Genomic DNA, 23,948 nt, shown 5'->3' with positions numbered 1-23,948 from the left:
CTTCTCTATCCCCTCCCCCCCCCCCCCCCCCCCCTTTCACATCAGAGTTCCTATTCTGGCTCCGATGGTTGTATTAGTAATTTATCCCTTGCTGAGACCTCTATGCCTGGCATGTATAAGCAGATACAATCACTGCGGACAATCCTTAGCAGCTGAACTTACCAAATACCTTTTCATTCACAAAGCTCTTTATTGAATGCAGTAGGTTACAGGAGACAACAGGATGTAGCAGTTTATTAGAAAGACGGTATTTGCATGTCAAAGATAGAAGTAATCTTTCCCCATGCGAGCATATTAACATGTGGCTATGAGACAAGTGGCTATGATACCAAAAAGACAATGCAAGATGAAGGGAAGTACATCACACACAAGTGGAGGGAACACAGTAAAAGATGGTGCAATATCCAAAATGACCAAAAGATGGCAATATATTAACCATGACTATGTATCATATTTTATACAATAGATGTAACAGCACAGTTCCCCTTTTACATGCGGAGCCCCCTTTACATCAGTCTCCATTCATTCCCCCTTCACATCACAGTCCCACTTCCACAAAATTTTGAGGCACCCCTGAGGAGGTCAGGAGGCACACCAGTTTGCTACCTTCTATTTTATATTTAAAATAGAGACCAAAGTGACTATCAGATTTGACAGGTCACATGAGCAGGCTTTCCTTCTAGATTTTTTTGTATCCTCCATTTTGTTTGTATACTGATTAGGTAGCAGTCATTATTGCGCAGAGGGTAAGTCAGATGAATCGATCTCTTAAGTGATTCAAAGTTTTGCGTGTAGCTCCTCAAACCATTTTGTTGTAAAGTTTGTATTAACCAAAACTGCCTGAAACCCCTATTAAATAAAAACATACCAACACAAAAGTTACAAAACATTTTGGAGTTTACAATAATTCTGTAACTGTTAACATATTTTCTTTATCTGAATTTAGGCTCACAGAGTTTCGAAGGAAGTTTCTTTTCTCCAAAAGCTCAGCCCCGACTCGGTGCTCCATCTCTCCCAGCTGTGCAAATGACTACAGAGCAGGTTTGTCCTGGTGGGAAAATGTATCGATTTACTTTTTGCCTGCACTAAGGTTTACTAGATCTTTACACATGTGTTGCAAGCAGGAACTTGGCTCACATGAAACTGATGTCTATGGCATGCTCACGCAGGGGAGCACAATACATGGCCCGCAGAGGAGCACAATACATGGCCCGCAGAGGCGCACAATACATGGCCCGCAGAGGCGCACAATACATGGCCCGCAGAGGCGCACAATACATGGCCCGCAGGGGAGCACAATACATGACCCGCAGAGGAGCACAAAACATGATCCCACCACAGTAGCACAATATATCCAACCAGAGCAGAAGGCTGCGATCTCACCAGGGCAGCATATGGATCTCTGCAGGGCTCTGATTTGATTGGACGGATGCTGGTGTGTGGGGCTGTCCATGGCTGTGCCTGTTTCGGGAAGGAGGAGCAGGAGGTATAGACCCAAACAGGCTCTGCCAGGTCCCCAGCAGGATCCAGAGGTCCCGACGGGCACTCAGCAGCTGCTGCCGTTTAAAAATTTAAAGGGCCAGTGTCGGCCTGAAGAATGCGGGCATTTTCAGGAGTACAAGTACTTGAGAATATGCCTGTTATCGGCCCCGATACTAGTATCGGGACATCCCTAGTTGGCACCATTAATGATGTATCGTTTGCTGATTACTACTATGTCATATGGTATCTAGGCATAGTGATAAACATTATTCACAAAACTCCCCTCAGACTGGCATGCCTTGTGCTCTGTACTGTTTGGCGTATTGTATTATCCTGTAGCATGATGCAGCTTCCCAATGGATGTTTAGCTGTCATCATAGATATGAGATAAGGGTTGCATTTGGAGCAGGGTTGATAGTTAATAGAGTTGATAGTTGATTGATTAGTTATTTAATAGTTGATGGAGCCAAATGAGGTGGGAGAGTGTTGCTCTCTGGGTTTATACTGTTCGGCATGTCCCAATCATTTCTATCCACTATTTTTTTCCCCAAAATGAAATCCTACTTTTAGACCCGCTTCTTGCTTTTTGCAAAGAAAACTGAAATCTCACCAAATGAATGTCTTACACAGAACTATTTTACCTATGTTATTGTGAACAAACAGTATACTAACTAAGCTGTACATGCTTCGTGTGTTTAACAGCTGAAGACTGAATTTGATAAATTATTTGAAGATCTGAAGGAAGATGATAAAACCAGCGAAGTTGAACCTTCAAAGGTAAGATTCACTGTGTTGAAATGAGCTGTGGTTTTAATCCTGTGTAAAGGATTTCATTACTGGTAATATTACAAAGCTTACTTTGCAAACACCTGTGACTGGCTCACATATATGGAGGTAAATGTTTTGCTGTGATCTGTAATGATCTTTGCAGGCTGTGGGAACATCATTGCTCCCTCATCAGAAGCAGGCACTGGCTTGGATGGTGTCACGCGAGAACAGTAAAGACCTGCCACCGTTTTGGGAACAGAGGAACAACCTCTACTACTGCACTCTTACAAACTTTGCAGAAAAAGAAAGGCCAGAGAGTGTAAGAGGAGGGATTCTGGCAGATGACATGGGACTGGTATGTTCTCTTTGTTTCAGTTATAGGGCATGAAATCTCCAGACCGAAAATAAAATATAGATTTCTCTTTTCCTTTGTCTGTTTCTGACTTAGTGGAACAATCATCTGTTCATTTGTTCAGAGCTGCTTTATTTTTGACAAATTGTCATTTAAAAGCAGAAATTAAAGGGACCCTACACTCGGGAGTTAAATCTTAAAATGCATTCAAGTACCTTAACTATTAACATAAATGTCTCTTATTTGTGTATCGCTCGGCTGTAGATCCTCAAATCATCTCTGAATTGGTGCCGACACTGTCCTTCCTTCTGGAGGGTGGCTACTTTTATTCCCCATGGTCCCTGTGTGTGTTGTAAAGTAGCCACCACTCCAAGCTCACTTCTGTGATGGACTACAATCCCAGGTTTAGTTTACTCATTTATATTTAGATTGTAGTCCTTCACAGGAGTGAGCTTGGAGCATTGGCTACTTTACTTCACTCACAGGGACCATGGGGAATAAAAGTAGCCACCCTCCAGAAGGAAGGACAGTGTCGGCACCAATTCAGAGATGATTTGAGGATCTACAGCCGAGTGATACACAATTAAGATACATTTGTGTTAATAGTTAGGGTACATGAATGCATTTTTAAGATTAAACTCCTGAGTTTAGTGTCACTTTAAAGGAAACCTGTGTTGAGAAGAAAAATGTGTAGGGCCCCACTGCTGCTTCCCCAGGAAATTCTAGGTATCTGGCTGTCATATAGATAGTCTGACTTCAATACTTTAAGTCACAAACTTGTAAGAAGCATGCAGCAAGTGAAGTAAGAGAGAAGTCACAACTTCTGTTCTGTATGCATTATCTGCCTCAGTGACTTGAAGTATTGAAGCCAAAAGATCAGCGTAACAGTTATGTAACTTTTCAGATGCAGAGGTTAGTAGTAGGAGCCTCCATAAATCTCCCACTGCATTTACTTTAAAACATTAGTATTGTAAAAGGTGTTTATTATTCACCTTGTTTCCTTGACTCTGCACAGGCTAGTGAAATATATAATGAGCAATGGGTTTGTACATTGCAGTGGTAAAAGATATGCTATTGGTAATGAAACTATGTGTTTATACTGATAGTTATAGGAGATCAGTCAGTATTGTACACAGCAGATGCTGAACATGGGCTATTAGATGTGTTGCTGATATTGTTTGCAAAGTTGATTTTGTTGTCCATGTAGGACTATTTTACAGTCTTTTAGGTATTTTAAACTTGTTGTGGTCCATTGTTTGACTACCAAATATCCAGTCAAGGCATTTGGCTGTCTGGGTGCTTTTTAAGTAGAATATTGTGACTTCAGATGTGGCAACAGTTCGGCATTTCTTGCGCTTGCACATCTGCTAATATAGTAGTGTTGTCTTGTTCGCATTTGAGATCAACACACAATTTCTGCCAATGGCACAAAGTGTCAGAATTTCAGTTACTGGAATGTTTTTAATGTAAACAATTTGTACATATAAAGTTATAATGTAAATGCACTGAATATTACTATTAAAATAAAGATATTAAAATAATAGATTAGACGACTATACAAAATGGGTAGGGAGATATCTATCTGTTCTCTGATGAGTTGGAGAATACAGTGCAAAATGTTAATTGTCAGAAGAGCCTATTATTGACCACTATGGTAGCCCCAAATGGTCTGATCCTTATACTGGAATGCCTGTGCTCAAATCACAAATGGCCTAAGCTGAGAATGATGGTGGCCTAGACAGTGAGGACAATTATCTGCATTTAGTAAGCCAACAATTTACAGTTCAGTATTTTGTTTTTCGATGATGTTTAATGCTATTCACATGTGGAGCTTTTGGTTATTCTTTTGTTTTGTATGATTTTAGGGAAAGACTTTATCAGTCATTGCTTTAATCCTCACTAACTTTCATGATGGAAAAATGTTTCCAGTTGGGTATGGAATTTCTGGCGTAAGTTTATAGGCACAGCCCACCATTCTCTGTTTAGCTCACTGTATTTTTAGTGCAGTATGTTAAGTCTTTTCATATTTTTTCATAGGAATCGTCTTCAAAAGAAAAATCTTTTGTACAAGATGACTCAAGAAAATCATTTAACAAGAAACAGGCACAGAGGAAAACAGATGGTACATTCACTTGGAAAAAATAGTTATTCTACACCCTCGTTACACCCATATAGGCAGGCTAGGAATTAGGGATGCCCGATGACATTTTTTTCGGTATCGAGTACCAATAATTTTTTTTCAGTACTCGCCGAATACCGATACGGGAAGTCCTATTAATGAATGACTCGCTGTCCGGCTTCCTGATTGGCTGGGAAGCCGGCTTCATGCTCCCTTGTCACCAGGTGACGAGGAAGCATGGAGCCGACTTTCTGGCCAATCCCTATGCTGGGGGGCAGGTAATGACTCGCTGTCCGGGTTCCTGATACTGAAAGTTCCGGTATCAGGATAAGTATCGGGAGCATTTGGGCGAGTACGATTGATTACTCGCCCACATACTCGGTATCGGCACCAATGCTGGTATGGGTGCATCCCTACTAGGAATACTAAGGCACGTGTTTATAACTGAGAGTGGATATCGCTTACCATGACCTGACCATTTAAAAGTGGGGGCTGCAGTATACAGCCTGTGATATCATACAGACTTCTCACTGTTTAACGCAGCAGAGCTGATCATGTGACTTTACACGGCCTCCGCTTTTTTTTTAATACCGCTTCTATTTCTTATTATTGTGCTCCTCCAGCTTTGGACTTCTGAAGCCAGTGAAGCACAGTGCACATTTGTAAAGCACATAGCTGTATTTTTTCAATTTGCAGGAGTTGTTATAGATTTTCCCTTAGCAACGGTGTGGCCGCTTTATGACCATACTGCTGCTTTCTAAAGAGATTTCTCGTCTCTGAAATCCATATTCAGCAAGAACTTTGCACAAAAAGGAATATGTTTCTGAAATTGTGTTTCAGCTGTGTTACCACTCGGTGTAAATATGGCTTGGAGGACATCTATTAACTAGTAAATTGCCATTGTTTTTTCTTCACTAGAAACTGTAAAAGTCTTTCCTCTTGCTAAAACGAAATCTGCTTCCTCATTTTGGAACAAGAGTCTTTGAGAAATGCTCTGCAGTCTGTCTGTATATTTCATCTAAACTAAAAAGATTTGTTCAGATGGAATTTCTAATTAGCATTTTTAATCTGTGACCAAGCTTCCAAAAGACAATGGCTTTTCTTTTTTGTCCATCGAAGGACACAGCCATTCACCTTCAAGTTATACTGCCACCTACAGGAGGATTGGGTACTGGCAAACAATACAAAAAACTAGCCCAGCTCAAGATAATCTCTCCTAGTCCCATTTCCTTGATCATGGTCCAGGCTGTGAGGCTTTTCCTACAGGGAAATTCTTTTTGGTTCCGCCCTCCTGGTTGGATCAGGCAGACCACTTTGCACACTTCTGGTCTATAATTCAATGTTTTTTCCTCACACCTTGAGACAATCCTCACTAGAATGTGAGTATTTTCTGATTCTCTGTTCTCTGGCGTCAGGCATCGTTACCTATGCTAAATTACCACCTGGTCTTTTGGTTTTCTTTTTACATTCTCCTTACCAGGTGGGAGTTCGTCCTCATGAAATGCCAGCTTCGGATATTGGTGCTCTAGGCGCCTGTTAAGCTGCTGCAAGTTCAGTTTTCTCTTGCTTTTGGGTGTCCCGAAGGTGAGAGAGAGACTTCCTGTCCTTCAATGGGCGAGAAAGAAAATAGGATGAATAATCCTTATCTTGGAGCCCATTGAAGGACATCCTTTTGTGTTTTATGACCATGCTCTCGGTACTGCTTTGCTACAAAACTGATGCCTGATGGTAGTAGGAGAAGCTATCCTGGACTGTCCTACAGTTTTTTTGTTTTTTTTTGTTTGCCAATTTTTCCAGTGTCCAATCCTCCTGTAGATGGGAGTATATTTAACCCTGAAGGTGAAAGACTTTGTGTCCTTCAGTGTGCTCCAAGAAAAGGATGTTATTGGGGAGTATGAAAATCTTATGTTCTTTGGCATTCATATATTCAACCAGTAGATGGCAGTATTTTAAGTATTAACATTTTCCCCTGTTTGTTTTTTTGTTTTTCTTCTGCTAAAGAAACAAATGAAGGTGCCAGCAGCAGCAAAGGAGAAACTAAAGCTCGGCCTAAAAGGTATATAATACTATTACTGTGGATTTGGACTATCTATATAATTATATATAATTTGTTTTATACCTAACATATGAATCCATTCTAGAGCTGCAGCTAACGATTATTTTCAAAATCGATTAGTTAGCCGATTATTAAGTTCGATTAATCGGTTAATCGGATAAAAAATAAAATAAATTTTAAAAAATGGCTCCTCTGTGCAGATGGGGGATGGGGGGGGGCGGTGAGCGTGAGGCGGGGAGGAGGTGCGGCGTGGGTGCAGCCAGGCGGGTCTGCCAGCGGCAAGCGTGAGGTGGGGAGGAGGTGTGGCGCGCATTGTGTGTGGAGCCGTGAACAGGGCGAACCAATCTGAAACCGATTAATCGATGAATGAAAAAGTTGACAACTTTTTCAATAATCGATTATGTCGATTAGTTGTTGCAGCCCTAATCCATTCTTTTCACATGGCACATCTCATAAAGATTAATATGTATAATGTGCCCAAGCATGTAGCTCTAATACTAACATTCGCCCATGTCATGTCAGATTCCTGAAAATGATCAGTGAAATATACGTATTGTACATTGCTTAGTTTATTCATTAGAGAAGAGGCACGGCGTTCGTTTTCCTTCAGCCCTCAGCAGTCAATAATCTGCACCGTGCTTCTTCTGCAGTAGCAGTGATACCCTCTACATGTACATAATGCTTTCAGTGGTGGGTTTTTACTGCATTTCTGCCCACATTGTAAGTGATCTGCATATTGACAGATTGGGTGAAAAATGAGTTCCCCTGTCCAATAAGGGGCCATACTTATACTTACATCAGATAAAAAGCTTTAGGATTTTGTTGTTGTAGACCATATAAACTAGTATCTAAATGTTGAAATATTTTAGAAACCTTTTTGAAATTTGTTAGTTTGCCTCTGAAAAGGTTAAAGTAGTAAACTTTTTTTTCGATAATGAATCCAGATCAAACAAATATGCTTTGCCCAGCAGAGCATTGCTTTACTTTTTTGCCCAAACACTTAAAATCATCAATCATGTTTCTGAATGGCTGCTTCCAAGTCTCTCAGCTCAGCTTCCCTGAACTTCCTGTCCAGTAGAAGATCACAAAGGACAGTGCAACTGTTCATCTACTAGCTTGTAGAAGGGGGGAGGGGAGAAGCTTGTTTTGCTGTGTCTGTAGAGATGTACACAGCTTACTAGCACACTCAAGGGTGACTGCATTACACTCTGCTTGACAAAGGAGTCAGTCTAAAACATGAAGTCGGGACCAGTGCTCAGGGGAACACCTGATTCTGCAGGAAACTAAAACTTTTAAACATCAAGGAGCAGCATCCATTGTAAGGGATTTCAGCAGCATTTGAAATGGCTTCAAGTCGTTTTGACTTTAACATCACTTTAATATGAGCTCCCAAAGAGTTGGATACTGGTCACAGCAGTACTGTTTTCTTAATTTTAACTGTTTTTTACTCTCAAAGGCAAAAAGCTGGAAAAGCCAAGTATTCATTCAACGACTCTGAAGAGGAGGATGAATGGATCCCACGAAAAATAAAAGGTGAGAAGGGAACAAAAACCTAGGCCGGAATATCTGTTAAATGCCCCACAAGGGATTAGGGAATCCAGCGGCGACAGAGGTAGAGTACCTCCTGTCCTGGATGGAGTTCTTCTAGCTTCTCGGTTCAAACAGAAGCTGGGCAGATTCGTCTCCAGGGCATGTGGCTGTTTGTCGGATGCTCTGGTGGTGCTGTGGGATCAGTACTCGTTGATCTATAGCTTTTCTTTGCTAAAGCTTTTACCTGGTTTACATCAAAGGATCGAGACCGAGAGCATTCCAATCATCCAGACGTAACACTAAACTGATGAGCGGTAAAAGCTTGTAAAGCGTTGCCTATGAGCAATTTTAGGTATTGTAGTTTTTTTGTGGGTGTGCGCTATTTTAAGACTTGAAATCTACCAGAAAACTGGTAGATAAGAGTAATAATAAATGTTTCACAATGTAATGTAGGGGAAAAGCTCTATCTGTCACCAAAAAATGGTATAACATTTATTTTGGTATGGTGTTGCATGACTGAGTAAATGTCAAAGTACGTCCGAGCTGAATACTGAAGAATGGACTGGACAGGAAGGGGGTTTAACACCCTGGCCCTCAAGTGGTTAAGGGACACAGGTTCCCTGTTTTCATTCCAGAAGGTCCTTAAAGGGGTACTCCTGCTTCTACATTTACTACTCCTAAGTGGACTTGACCGTTGTCAATTGTGCGGGCATATCCGCTACATGATGAAATTCCTCCTTTTCTCTTTAAAGACCAGGCAGGGAGCTCCTCTTGGGCTTTTCAACATCAGACCTCTGTTTCTCAGATTTGTAAAGCTGCAACCTGGTCTGCTGTACAAACTCCTTTTTAAAAGGATAAGACATGGGCAAATTGTGTATTGCAGAGAAGTACTGGGTGGGTTTTTTCGCTGATTTATGCTTTAATGCCGTCATGACCTGTGGTTACAGTTTATAATTGGCGGTTCAGGTTTTTGAGTGTACAGTTATAAGTGTGAAGAGTAACTAAAGCCTACACTTTTTTATTTTTATTTTATGTTGGATTGAGTAAAGGAGGGTTATAACCCCTGTCATTTTTTTTATATTCCCTTAATTTCCTGTGGAAGTGAAAAGGAAATCCCTCTAAAGTTACCAGGGTCACCAAACTGGTATCTCCACTGGACGATTTTCTCTCTATTCCTGTTCTGGTGACAACTCAAAATGTTAGATTTCTTTCACTCTCTGTGATAATGGTCATCAAGACAAATAGAAGGGTGAACCTCCTAAACAGGGACACAGACAGCAATAAAAACCTTAAAGTGGTTGTAAGCACTTACCAATAGCTAAATCTAAAAAAGTATTGACTTTAGTTCTACTTTAAGATTGCAGGATCTGCTTTACATTAAACATTTTGACTTTGCAGCTCCTCCGACATGCAATGTTGTGGATGATGATCAGTTTGCCATGGCTCTCTTTGGCACTGCCCCAGCTGTGAAGGAAAAAACAAAGATGAAAGGCACAACGATAAAAGGCACAGGTTGGTGTTTACTATTCACAATGTTCTGACTTTTTGTGATGTTTGTGATAATGTATGACTGTGTGGTGGATATTAAAGCTGAGCATGTGCTAAAGTAGAGGACTCATCATTAAAGGAGAACTATGGGGTCAGGGCTTTTCCCCATAGTTCTCCTTAGGGTAACGGGAGGACACAAACTAGCGTCCTCCCGTTACCCTAAGCTCAGTATACCACGAGCTACAGCTCGCGGTATACTGAGACGCCGGAGCGGATCCTGACATCGATGTCGAGATCCGCCCAGCTGCGTGAGTGACAGCTGGCTCTGCCTATCTAGAGGCAGAGCCAGCTGTATGCCCCCTCCCCCGTCAGATCCGCCAGTCAGCGCTGGCGGATCGGAGCGGGGAGAGGAGAATCCAGCCCCTCCCCTGTCACGGCAGAGAGCCTTGACAGGATCGAGAGGTGAGCGAACGCTGGTATATGTTCGCTCACTTCTCGATCTACTGAGCCGACCTGTGACAGTCTCATTGTCACAGGTCGGCTAGAACTATGAGGTGAGTGAAAATCACTCACCTCATAGTTCTCCTTTTAATAAAGGATGTGATGCTATTTTTTTCAACATAATTGTTAATATACCTTTAGTCTGCCTTTTGTTGCCCTTGTCGCTGTTCAAATAATGAGTTACAGTATATTCATACAAGTGCAGTGACATAAGGGTCAGCAAGAGGAACCACAGTGGCCAGTGGGTTCCTGGGCACACCCAAAAATGTTGGACAGCAGCAATGCCTGAAACTCTCCAAGAGGGCAATGGTTTGAGTTGACACCTACTAAAAAGGTGAATAGAAGACTACATAGCAGCAGGGTCATGCTGAAAAACAAATATTTTCTGTCTTTTAATTCCTATTTTGTATTAGCGTTGATGTAGCACTGCATAGAGGATCAAATGAAGTGCATTCAAGGACATAAAACCACAGGGGCTGGTCTGTTTCCTCTAGTAGGCAGCTGACATCATTCTATATTATACATTTATGGTACACATAGTATTCTCTTTCCCTGTGGTTCACTTTGGTTTGTTAAAAATAGAGAAAAGAAAATGACCACAAAATGAAGTCATCAACTTAGGCAACCAATTGGAAATGTTTCTATACAATGAAAGGTAAAGCCTGATTGGTTGTTACTGCCTAACAATCTCAGTTGTATGTAAATGTTTCTTTGTACAATTTTAACAAACCAGCCCCATTGAATCACATGTGTCATGCCATTAAGATCCATCTGTTTCCTGAAAGAAACTACCCAGGAAGGGTAGCAGCCCTATACAATGCTAATAATAGCATTTTACTGGTCTGACAAATGCTGACTGCACTTTGTGTACAGCACTGCTTGTCCAATGAGCATATAACCATTCTTTTTTATGGATGTGATGGCTTCACAGGTAACAAACAAGCCAGAGTTGGACCAAAGAAATGGATTGTTGTAGGGAAAAGTCTTTGACTACAGTGAAATTATTAGTGTACAATAATAATGATCTCTTCCTGCTTTGTTTGTTTCAGTTAAACCCCTAACTGATAATCCTTCAAAATGTAAAGCACAGAAACATCCTAGAACAACTCTAATCATTTGTCCCCTGTCAGTGCTGAGTAACTGGATTGTAAGTATGATTTGTGTCCTTTCTCTGCCTTGTCCCAATCAAACTGTGCACAACTTCATTCTGGAACACTGTTAGTTCAGATGTTCTTACCAACATTAGTCTGAATTTATGGCATGTTGTAGCGTTTTACTAGCTGGTCATGTTGGTGGGGGAACTATTTGAATTCACCAACTAGGACTTTGCTTATTACCTATTCTGAACCCTGTTGGGCAGTGCAAATTCACTAACATACAAATGCATTAACGGCATTTCTGCAGCAGCAAATTGCTTACAACAGCATATTTTAGCAGAATTGTATTGATCAATTGTATTTTATATTAGGTTAGAATGTCTTTTTAATCATTTCCTTTAATCTGTCAGTTTTATTAAATAACCCTACATCTTTTTTTTTTTCTCAGGATCAGTTTGAGCAACATGTAAAAGCAGATGCCAAATTAAATATTTACCTCTACTATGGATCTGAACGCAACAAAAATCCAGACTTTCTTTCCAAGCAGGATGTTGTATTAACAACGTACAGTGTGGTAACTCATGATTATGGCGTAAGTCAGCTGGTATGCTTATGTAGTAGAGTTTCATTTTTGTAAGACCGAACTTCAGGCAAACCTCCATACAGATTAAATGCATAAATCAGAGCTGGATTGCCTGGCCAAATATCTGTGTTTCTGTCTATCTAGTCCGGAGATTTATACAGCTCTGCCACACAGCACGGCCCTGTCTGACATGGCAGGCTGACAAGGGTCAGTGACCATTTTGGGGGCAGTAATACTGGTGGGGACAGGTTCACCTTATGGAGTTATTAGAGGTTGATAAATCTACAACTGCTCAAATCACTTCTATAACATAAAGAGAGGATGGTCAGTAAAATTTAAAACGAGCGTATGGCTGCTTATACAACAGAAGAAAATCTGGCAGCATACCACATATATGGCTGCGATCTTATATTAACTCTTTAATTTCCCTGATCGAGGCTATACTTCCTACAGTGAAAAGGTTAAGGGAATAGTTCTGATGTAAATAGGGATTCTTAAATTGTTAGCATAGAAGCAAATCTTTCATGACAGTTTAATTGATATAATAACTGCAAGGACTAGCAGGTTTCATCCTCTTGAAATGTACTTCCAGGAGCCCCAGATGTCCCTAAACCTGCCTGTGCAAATACTGACTTCTCACTGACCATGCTTGGCCTTCTCGGTAGGTTTCATAAGCCTGTAGGCAGCTCAGCGGTCACATGTAGGTTGCTGCTCTCATACTCTGTTTAGGTTATTACCTGCCCCATCAGAAGTGCTTTAATTAGATTTTCTTTCTTGTCCATTGAGGGACAAAGTGAGTTTTTTTACCTTCTGTTTATACTGCTGCCTACAGGAGGATTAGACCGTGTCAAACAAAAAACTGTAGGCCTGCCTGGGATAACCCCTTTGCTTCAGCTGCTTCCCTCCAGCTACAGAAGCCGGAGAATGACAGCTGAATGCGGAAGTGATGTAATATACATCACTGCTGCATTCAGAGATTGGAGTAGAGATCAGAGGGAGATCATGTGATGATCTCCGGTGACAGAGCCGCTGTGCCGGGCCCGCACTAGGCACAGAAGACCTCGGGATTGGGAGGGGGGCGACGACTGGAAGCCACTAATCTCTCCTCCGATCCATCAGGGGAGACCCGCCGTGCCTGTATGCCCGTTGGACTTGTTTCAGCGCTTGTCCGTGTCTGTATTGAGTTACTCTGTGAGTAGGCCATGTGGGCTGAGCACCGGGAGCTACTTAATTTGTTCAGATTAATGAGCACCTTTAAAATTATTACTTCTGTTTCCTACCGTGGAATGGGTTAATGCTGAGGGACTGAGCACTGACTTTATCAGCTGGATGGAGTGTTGCGTGCATTTAACTCTTTCATGCGTTCTGTGTCAAGGAGACATCTCCCCATTGCTGTTGCTGCTTTGCAAAGAACCACGTGGAACTCCAATTCTCGATTCATTCCCATTGCCCACCTGCAGTGACTTTAGCCACCTCTACCATCTGACCCTCATGTTTTACCAGCTGTGTGGGTTTTGTGAGAACCTGAGGCCTTACGCTTTACGTTGCCTTACCGCTGTGATGTTGCAAGTTGTATGTTTCCAGACACGGGGAGGATAGTCCTGCTCTATTAGGTGACCTGGAATCCTGTTCTCTGATGATTATAGATTCCCACTCGTCATCAGAGTCCTCCCTCTTATTGGCCGAGGTCTCTACTATAGTCACTTTGTGGCTCAATTCACCCATGACCTGGCTAGTGCCGATTGTAGAGGCTGCTGATTCTATGGCTAATCTGCATGCTGCCCTGGCGCCTTCTGAGCCATCGGTCATAGTGATCATTACTTAAGTTGTCCCAATCTCTCCTTGACCAGACTATTCTTGAATGTACTCCTCTATTCTTTAGGTATACACGCCTTGGTCTCCCAAACTTGGTTCTCAGGCCAGCCGCAAAGTCAAAGATAAGTAGCCTTTCATCAGCATGAAAGTGTGCCCCCAGTTTCCAATGTGGGGAGATGTTTGGTAATCCTTGCAGACTGGTGGGTAGGTGGATGTGATATTTTAGGATTACAGACGTAACCTTCTTCCCCAGCACTCTCTTCCGCTCCTCACAGGAGGCTCATTTCCACCTGCAGGAATTATTTGACAAGTCGCGGGGAATACTTTGGTGTTCTGTTCTCAGGATCTGTTCACCAGCAGCTAGGCCTCTGGATTAACCCAGACAGCTGTTTTCCGTTAGTTTGGTAAGGCACCTGACCTTTGCTGCATGGATTCTGACATTTCATTGGGCAAGGGGAGTTTTTTCAGGTGCAGAAATCCTCTGACAGTAGCAAGGTATTATTATATAATATATATTAATAGTATTAATATATAATAGTATTATTAAAACTATTATTATTATACAGGATTTATATAGCGTCAACAGTTTGCACAACGCTTTGCAAAATGGGGAAAAGGGAAGTTGGTACAGTTACAATACAAAAGGATTAGTAGTATACTGCTCTTAAGAGCTTACAATCTAAAAGGAGAGGCAAGTGATACAAAAGGTAATAACTGTGAGAAATGAGCTAATTGAAGGAGCAACAGTACAGTTTTTAGGAGGAATAAGCTTCCCTCAGGAGTTTTTAGGCATTGCCTAAAGACAGACAGTAGGGAGTTCCAAAGGATGGGAGAGGTTCTGGAGAAATCTTGGTGGTCCTCGGAGGCGCAGAGCGGATGGTTTGGGAGTTATTTTGAGATGAGGGAAGTGATTTAGCCCGGCGCAGAGTTGTGGGTGGCTTTGTATGTTAGTATTTTGAGGGAATGCTCTGGTGTCTCCCCAGGATCTATTTACCAAGAACCGGACATTTCCTCCTCCCACACTTCTTCCTGCTTTGCAAACCCGAGAGGGGGGCTTCCGGCTTCCTGGCAATCTTTCTTTCTCTGGATTGACCCAGTCAACCTAATAAGGCTCCTCACTGTTGCTCCATGGACTCTGACATTTTGTTGGACCTTGGGAGTCAGGAGCATCTCTGAATCTTTGACTTTTATGTTCTTCAGGATAAGCAGCATATTACAGCACAAAGTTTATTGTAGGGCTTCGCACCAAGGGTGTTTCCTTCCTTTAAAGGGACCAGGTGAGTTGAGCTCTAGGACTTGCGTCTTACCTAGGACATTTTTAATTTTCAGCGATGGAACCTCCAGATAATATAAGCGGGTAAGTCATAAGGGTGAGGAGAGGGAAAGAAAGGTAACAAGAAGAGAGGAATGGGGGGGGTTTTAATTGTAAAAGTGGACTTGTTGGTCTCTGTATGGTGCTTTCGTTTTCATTTCACCCTTGTAGGTGGATCAGGTAGACCAGCATCCAAACTAATGGAACAATGTTCGCCTTTCCCTGTCAAGACACTCCTCACTAGATATGTGGATATTTTCTTGTTCATCAGGTATTGGTTCCCACCTGGGCTTTTTTCTCATGTTTTTATTTCTAGGTGGAGGCTGTAGCCTCATCTGGTGACACCTTCAGGGGTATTGTCCTGCAAGCAGTCCCCACTTTTTATACAGTTTTTATTGTGCCTTCTAGTAGTTGTTTCCTTATGCCCACCCCCTCTGTTGGACTGCGCAACCTAAAATCCCCAAAACCACAAGTGCTTTTTTACTGTTTGCAAATGTTTACTTGAGCTGGAAAATTCATGCTCTGGCAGCTTACTGTTGGTCCATCAATGTGAAGGACAGTATCACACAGGAGGCAAACCAGATCTTTACTCTCCAGTTTGAGATGTGCATAGATGAGGGTTCTTGTACTGCACATTTGTGGTTAAATGCTGTTACTGCTGTTCTGGTTTTACTGTTTGTAAAGTCTTGTTTGGTGCTTTACAGGTATCAATCATTCTTTTCCTCTTTCAGAATGAGAGTCCACTACATAAAATAAGGTGGCTGAGAGTTGTGTTGGATGAAGGACACACAATTAGAAACCCAAATGCCCAGCAAACAAAAGCTGTTCACAACCTGGATTCAGAGAGGCGATGGGTACTAACGGGTATGACCTGTGTTTTTTGTCATAGACAATAAAGCTTCTGAGTATAGGTCTTGCATTCTCCTGTTATATTTAAATAGCCTTTTTCTTTGTCATTCATTCAAGGACACAGAATTCAGTAAGTCAGAGACAATTGGATTATACCGGAGGAATTACAAACTGGCAAACAAAAAAGCAGTTGGCCAGCCAGGTATAACCCTTCCCACTCTCATCATGCTTCAGTTTTATGATGGTGTCCTAGGAGGAAGGACATCTTTTCTCTACTGAGAAAAGGTTAACAAATTTGTAGGCCCCAAGCTTATCAAAACCTCTCAAGTACACCCCTTACTTCAACCTGTTCTGTATGGAGACTCGAAAACTCCTGATAAGTTCTTCACTACTCCAAAATATTTTTCTGACCAATATCTGTTTGAGGAGGCTTTTACTTAGACGTGGGACAATCCCCACTGTGGATCCAGCTATATCCTGTCTTAAAACACTGACCCTGCTTTTTAAGAATGCACAAGTGTTTAAAGGGTTATTAAACCCTCAGCGGTTTTTGTATATATCTATTCCTAGCAAGCAGTAGATATATGCAAAAACATGCTCCTGTCCAAACATCTGGAGGATCTTGGGGCAGGCGCATGCGCAGTTCAGATGTTTGGCCGGGAGACTAGGAGAGACACAAGGTAAGTAAATGCAGCAGCGTGCACCCGCACAGACTCCGTAGGACAGGAAGTGCTAGTTAAGACAGAGACACAAACTAGCGTCCTCCCGTCACCCTAAGCTCAGTATACCGTGAGCTACAGTATATACTGAGTATACTGAGATGCCGCAGCCGGGACGGATCCCAACATTACTGTCGAGATCCACCCAGCTGTGTGATTGACAGCTGGCTCTGCCTATCTATAGGCAGAGCCAGCTGTCCGATCCGCCAGTCAGCGGTGGAGGATCGGACAGGGGAGGGGAATCCCTGCAGGGAGCCGTGAGTGACAGTCACGGCTCTCTGCAGGGATAGATCGAGAAGTCAGCGAGCGACGGTATGTTTTCGCTCACTTCCCGATCTATTGAACCAACCTGTTTCATTGTCACAAGTCGGCTAGAACTATGAGGCTGAATAATTGTCACTCGCCTCATAGTTCTCCTTTAAGGAACATTGTGATTCTCATTTCACATTTATATGAATATTAACTTTGGCTATGCACTGTCATATTTTTATGCAATTATTGTGACAGCACAAGGCTGTAAAACTTGTCTCTGAATTACTAAATCCTGTGTCCCTTAATGAATGCCAAGAAACAGATTTTAGAGTAAGTACTAAAATCCATTTTTTCTGCCTGTGAATTCTGTTTAACATTAGTTAGCCTGCCAATACAGGTATTCCTCACTTAACGACCAAGTTCCGTTCCTATGACCAGGGTCGTTAAACGAATTGGTCCTTAAGTGAGGAACTCTATACAGTACTGTACTGCATTAGTACAGTACTGTATAGCGTTGTCGATGTACAGTACCGAACAGTGTACTGTACATCGGGCACTGAAAATACTTACCGGAGGACACCACTTCCGCCGGCGACACGGCGCACTGACGTTGACACGCAAGGTCGGAGGTCGATCGGCGGTCCGCCGTAAGTGCGAGTGGTCGCAAAACAGGTAAGTCGATAAGCAAGGAACATCTGTATGTATAGAGCCTTAGGATGGCAGTATGCTAGAAGGTTTATTTGTTGTCATTTTGCTAACAGGTAAAGCACTGCCACCATCCGTAAGTGTATCAAAGAATGTATAATTTAATGTGAATGCAGCAGCACAAATAACAAATATTGCTGTTGAAAACTGATTTGTGATGTAAGTTACATACAACTAAAAGGTAAAAACTCTGCCCCCAACAAAAAAAATTGTAGTGATAGTATTTTAAACAACACCTTACCTGGTAAAATCATTGAGGCAGCTACTGCTGACTTATCCTGCAAGTGCTAGTTGTCTGACTGTCATGCTGTCCTCTAGTCTCAATGCTTTGAGCCAGTAACCCACAACAATTATGTCTGTGAAGGTTCTCATTTATCCAAGTCATGGTATAGCTCGTAGTAGTAAGTTACATTTCAGCTTGATTTGTTCTGTAGTTCCCTAGCTTATCCAAGCCACATCTTCTGATGTAAAGTGCTGCACAAACTGCTGGCACTATATAAATCCTGTATGATAATAATAATAATTGCAACGGAAGAATGTCCTTGGATAAGCTAGGAAACATCTTCAGCATTACATGACATGTCCAGTTGGATGTAACTAACTACTAGTACTACTAGCCAAAACCTGTATGCCGATAAGGACTTCACACTTTACTGATTTGCATACACGTTCTAGGTCAGTGATTCAAAGAACTGACACCAGAGAGTCAAAATAGCAGACCGGCAACTCATTTTTAGGAAGCCAGCAATGGCAGCCAATGTGCAGTCGCTTGTGTTGTTGGTTTCTTATTTCTGATTTCAGTCTTTTGTGTGGTAACATAGGTACCCCTATTCAGAACTCCTTGAAGGATTTGTGGTCTATTCTCTCGTTCTTAAAACTGAAACCATTCACAGACAGGGAGTGGTGGCACCGTACAATCCAGAGACCAGTCAGCATGGGAGATGAAGGAGGATTGCGGTATGATAATGCTTTTTATTAGGATATTTTCCTTGAAGTAGCTCTGCCGATCTATCAAACCATAACAGTTTACTGCTACGCTTAATTATCTGTAATGTGTACTCTAGTCAAGCCTGAAAAAAAGCATCAATGTACAGGCACACAGCCTGCTTACACAGAGCTTTTGTTTTTGAAGAGTTGTTGCGCACCTTACACTGTGTAAATTCCTCTACTTAGCAGTATCCTTATACTCAGATCAGCCATAACATTATGACCACCTGCTTAATATTGAGTAGGCCCCCCTTTTGTCGCCAAAACACCTCTGACCCATCGACGCATGGACTCCACTAGACCTCTGAAGCTACGCTGTGGGTTCTGGCACCAAGCCGTCAGTAGCAGATCCTTTGAGTCCTGTAAGTTGTGAAGTGGGGCCTCCATGGATCTGACTTGTTTTTCCAGCACATCTCACAGATGCTCGATTGGAATGATATCTTGAAAATTCGGAGGCGAAGTCAACACCTCAAACTTGTTGTTGTGTTCCTCAAACCATTCTTGTACCAATTGTGCAGTGTGGCGGGGAGAATTATCCTGCTGATAGAGGCCACTGCCATCAGAGATTACCATTTGCATGTACTTGGTCAGCAACAATGTTTAGGTATGTGGTATGTGTTATATGTAACATCCACATGAATGGCAGGACCCAAGGTTTCCCAGCAGAACATTGCACAAAGCATCACACTGCCTCTGCGTGCATGCCTTATTCCCTTCTTGTCCATTGAGGGACACAGGCATTCTAAGACTGGATTTTTACTGCCAACTTCAGGATACATGGATATTGGCAACAAATAAAGGTTAGCCCACACAGAATAACCCCACCCACAACCATCATGTATCAGTGTTTTGCTAGTGTGCTCAGGAGAATGGACATCTCCTTTTCTTCCCTGTGAATCTGTGGGGTATAAATCTGGTTCTCTCTACTGTGTGAACCAATTAGAGACATTGCCCCCTCTTCTGTCACCCACAACACTTTAATATGCCAAAAGGATTAACAAGGGTAATCCACCAGCAGATGACCCAACAGGAAAGGGAGAGAGTAGCTTGCTCCTTCATAGCCAGAAGTTTGTGATTTAGCTGCAGATCACTTCCAAGTTAAAATCAACTATATTTTCCAAGACCCAGAACTGTTAGAGAACGGCTGCTGGGTGGAGTGTCTAACATATGTACCCCTAATGGAGCTTACTTATAGAGCAGGAGGATATGGAGGAGAAGTAAATATTAGGTATGCACCAAAATAAAAATTATAAAGCAAAATGAGGGTGCCATATGTTTCATCATAATGTGACAAATGCCAGTCAAAATGCAACCCATGAGTGGTTTTTCTTCCCAAGATGAAATTTCAGTACCCCCTTCCTCCTCCTCCTACCTTGTTCTTATTTTTTTTTCTTTCAATACCTCACACCCCTTCCCCTTTTTTACCACCCAACTTGCTTCTTCCCTTATTTCCCCCCCCCCCTTCTGTTTTTCTCTTCCCCTCCCCCTTACTCCTTTCTTTTTCCTGTTCTTCTTTTTTCTATTTTATTCCTGAAGAGAGCATTAGCTATTATAGATTATAAATGAGTAATGTTAATTTCCTTCTCCTCTTGCTCTATGGTTAGGAACCATTACAGGCAAATATGTTAGAGGAGGCTACTGGGTGGAGTGTCTAACTGTTTTGGTGCTTGGAAAATAAAGCTGATTTTAACTTCAAGGAAGTGATGTGTGGCTTCATCACAAACGATTGCAATTATGGAAGAGGAGGATAGCAATGGTCTGTGGAGAGGCATCAAATGGTTGTGAATAGTCCATACCCGGAAGTACTGGCCATTTTGTTTGCTCATGGTGGGGGAGTGAAGAAAAGGAGAAGTAGGTGCTGCTGGGGGCTGGGTATTAATGAAAACCTGTTGCTTTGCCCTGCATGGGCAAATCACAGATTGGCTTTAAAGGTTCACAAACATGACATAAAAATTAAACAGACAGAGAAGTGTAAAGAGAGGCCCACCCATTAGAATTTACTGTTAATTACCCCGTGCTAAAGAAACCATAAGAAGAATTTCTAAGTACATGGAAAAAAATTCTATAACAGTAGCAACACTGGGGAAAGTTAGGGCCAGCATTAAAGGCTTATCTTTATATATTGTGGATTTATATATGAAACATTGAATCTTGTTAACCATAATTGCATTAATATATATGATAACATAAATATTTCTTATAGCCGATTACAAGCACTCATTAAAAATATCACCTTGAGGAGGACAAAAAAAACTAAAGTGAAAGGAAAGCCTGTACTGCAGCTGCCAGAACGTAAAGTTTTTGTCCAGCACATCAAACTTTCATCAGAGGAAAAACGAATATACGAATCAATGCAGAATGAAGGAAAACTTATTATTAGCAGGTATGGGTTTGCATTAAAAACTGTATGCTTCTGACCCCTCCTTGTAATTCATGGAGGCCTATTGGATATTATTAAAGGAAACTAGGGCTGTGGAAATTAACGATGAATCCCTCGATTAATCGTTAATTATTTTGATCGATCAAAGTTCTTTTGATCCGTACTCACCTCTCCGCCGGCTTCTGGGTCTTCCGTCGGAGATCCGGTGACGTCACGGACATCGACGTCACTGGACTCCTTCCCTTCGTTATCCGATGGAGCCGCTTGGGCCGGTGAGTACACATCCCGGCCGGGAGAGAAACACTTTTTATCGGAAAGGTTTAATCTGCTCAATCAAGCACATTAAACCTTTCCCTGTGATCTTTTTTTTTTTCTTTTCTGACATCGGGAGCCGCGGCCTGACCGTCAGTCAGAAAAGAAAAAAAAGGCATACGATTGCATAGCTAGATTCCTATTGGCTATTGCACTTTGCAATAGCCAATAGCAAACTAGCTAATGCACCCGCCCACTCCTGCTGTCAATCAGCAGAGGGGGACCTGAAATTTTCTATCAGGTCCTCTTCTGGTGATTTGAAAGCAGCAGGGGGCGGGTGCAATAGCTAGTTTGCTTTAGGCTATTGCAAAGTGAAATAGCCAATAGGAATCTAGCTATGCATTCTTATGCCTTTTTTTTTCTTTATTCTGACGACTGCAACTGGCAGAATACTAAAAAAAAAAGTCTGCAGATAGCATAGAAGCTATTGCTTCCTGTGCTATCGGCCATCATTTCAGGGGGGTGCTCTCTCCCAGCCCCCCCCTAACCCCCTCTCCGCGGATGGGGGCGGGAGAGGGCACCTCCCTGAAATTGCTTATTATTCTGAGTTGCCCCACTCAATATGGCCGCCGCTTGAGTGGGGCAACTCAGAATAATAACGTGCTGGATTAGTGTGATCCTAGTTCATGTTATTACTTCATTGCTGTGCTGTATGTGTATAGACCAATGTAGTTGGATCTGTATGTGCGTTATAATCGAAATTAATCGATTAAAAAAAATTTTATTAATCGAACCGGAAAATTTTAATCATTACCAGCCCTAAAGGAAACCTACCATTGCTGAACTCTCCCTCTGAAAAGACTAGCTGCCTGACTGTCACATGGATCCACTGACTTTAGTACGAGTCACTGACATAGAACAAATATACAGATACTTTTGAGTTACATTCCTGATCCGCATACTTGTTCCAGGTCAGTGTTTCAGAAAGTATTGAAGCCGTTGGGTTCAATACTGTATGTGAACCCTAACAATGAACAATGAATGAAAAAGCTGTGTTGTCAGCCCACTACAGGACTTAAAGAGGACCTTTAGCCAAAAATCATATAGCTCTGTATGTTAATATGTAATTGTGTTACATTCATTAGTTAAACATATTTTTATTTTACTTACAATTTCTTGTTTTTTACTTCCTGGTTCTCTTGGCAAAAGTGATGTAATCCGTGCCCAGGCATTGTATCCTGGGAAGGTTACATCAGCAGAGCATTGCTGGGAAATCTCATCTGTAATCTCATGAGATCTCAGGGAAAGGCCTTTTCCTCCCCTGAGATGATGTGCATGGTCACATGTCCTAGTCACATGTGCCAGAGTTCCAGGAAGTAAAGGGAGGTGGATTCATCTGTCCTTAGTAAAAATGTCACTGTGAGAAGAATGGGGAGGAAAAGAAAAACAAGGTATGCAAAGAATAATACAAAATCTGCAATTAGCTCTTAGTATGTGTTTGTAGATTGTTATTACTAAACATTTATAAAGGTGCCTTTGTTGTTATTTTTATGATATAAATAAAGTTCCTCTTTAGGAGGTGAGTGCATTTCTGGCAGATCAGCAGGAATTTGTCTATATACTTGTAGGGCCTTTAAAGGAGAACTATGGGGTTAAGGCTTTTCCCCATAGTTCTCCTTAGGGTAAGGGGAGGACACAAACTAGCGTCCTCCCGTCATCCTAAGCTCAGTATACCGCGAGCTGTAGCGGATTGTGCCGGGATCCACCCAGCTGCGTGACTGACAGCTGGCTCTGCCTATCTAGAGGCAGAGCCAGCTGTTCCCTCCCCCGTCAGCTCCGCCAGGCAGTGCTAGCAGGGAGGGGGGAATCCAGCCCCTCCCCTGTCACAGCAGAGAGCCGTGACAGGATCGAGAGGTGAGTGAATGTCGGTATGTGTTCGCTCACTTCTCGATCTACTGAGCCGACCTGTGACAGTCTCATTGTCACAGGTCGGCTAGAACTATGGGGTGAGTGAAAAGCACTCACTTCATAGTTCTCCTTTAAAGGATAAAACATGGGGAAATGTGCGTGTATTGAAGATATGTACTCCATATGTCTTTATTTTTATTTTGCCATGACATAGACTTTAACATTGTATAATATGCTATTGGCCTAATAAAATATTGATGTACTTACTGTAGACATACATTGTCTTTCAGGTACTTTAATGAAGGGACAGTCCTCACACATTATGCTGATGTGCTTGCAGTGCTTGTCAGATTAAGGCAGCTCTGCTGTCATCCCCACCTTGTTTCATCCAAACTGTCAAGTTCTCTCTCGGGTATGGTATGATTATTGGTTTCATTACTTGTGCAGAATATGCAGTTAAGCCCAGATTTATTGTTCTCTTCCTTTACATGAAAATGGAAAATACGTGTTTTACAATTTGTGTGAGATTATAATTTATACACACTAGATGGGGCTGTTACATTATGACACATTGCTACATGTAGGCCTGATATTTCCAGCATTATCTAATAAAACCAGATTTTCATGCTTGGCATAATGTATTGTGGGTTCAACAGAAGGGAAAGCCGTTTATTAAGGGCCATCATATCTCATGGCACTCGTTAGAAGTGTCTCTGATATAACCAGTGGGGAAATTACACTGGTGAGGTACACTGGTAAGGTTTCATACTCTCATACGTAGCCTGGGAATGTC

The 23,948-nt window shown here is 42.0% G+C and overlaps 1 protein-coding gene and 1 long non-coding RNA gene across 2 annotated transcripts in view; both read left to right on the top strand.

Annotated features, from left to right (window-relative positions):
• Nucleotides 1-23,948, top strand: part of HLTF (helicase like transcription factor) — a 58,807-nt gene that overhangs the window by 17,708 nt on the left and 17,151 nt on the right. The window contains exons 5-18 of the mRNA XM_018568888.1: nucleotides 947-1,041; nucleotides 2,185-2,259; nucleotides 2,414-2,605; nucleotides 4,468-4,551; nucleotides 4,640-4,724; nucleotides 6,723-6,777; nucleotides 8,234-8,310; nucleotides 9,706-9,819; nucleotides 11,346-11,443; nucleotides 11,842-11,997; nucleotides 15,841-15,967; nucleotides 18,450-18,585; nucleotides 20,819-20,998; nucleotides 23,446-23,567. Of these exons, the coding sequence (XP_018424390.1) occupies nucleotides 947-1,041; nucleotides 2,185-2,259; nucleotides 2,414-2,605; nucleotides 4,468-4,551; nucleotides 4,640-4,724; nucleotides 6,723-6,777; nucleotides 8,234-8,310; nucleotides 9,706-9,819; nucleotides 11,346-11,443; nucleotides 11,842-11,997; nucleotides 15,841-15,967; nucleotides 18,450-18,585; nucleotides 20,819-20,998; nucleotides 23,446-23,567 (1,596 nt within the window). The remainder of the gene's footprint in view (nucleotides 1-946; nucleotides 1,042-2,184; nucleotides 2,260-2,413; nucleotides 2,606-4,467; nucleotides 4,552-4,639; nucleotides 4,725-6,722; nucleotides 6,778-8,233; nucleotides 8,311-9,705; nucleotides 9,820-11,345; nucleotides 11,444-11,841; nucleotides 11,998-15,840; nucleotides 15,968-18,449; nucleotides 18,586-20,818; nucleotides 20,999-23,445; nucleotides 23,568-23,948) is intronic.
• LOC108797309 lies at nucleotides 6,735-9,792 on the top strand. Its single transcript, XR_001941875.1, has 4 exons — nucleotides 6,735-6,777; nucleotides 8,234-8,310; nucleotides 8,943-8,945; nucleotides 9,706-9,792. It is a non-coding gene; the product is annotated as an uncharacterized LOC108797309 (long non-coding RNA).

Source organism: Nanorana parkeri, unplaced genomic scaffold (genome assembly GCF_000935625.1).
Source record: "Nanorana parkeri isolate BGI_ZX_2015 unplaced genomic scaffold, ASM93562v1 scaffold1259, whole genome shotgun sequence".
Taxonomy (NCBI): domain Eukaryota; kingdom Metazoa; phylum Chordata; class Amphibia; order Anura; family Dicroglossidae; genus Nanorana; species Nanorana parkeri.
This window is presented reverse-complemented; position numbering and strand designations above follow the sequence as displayed.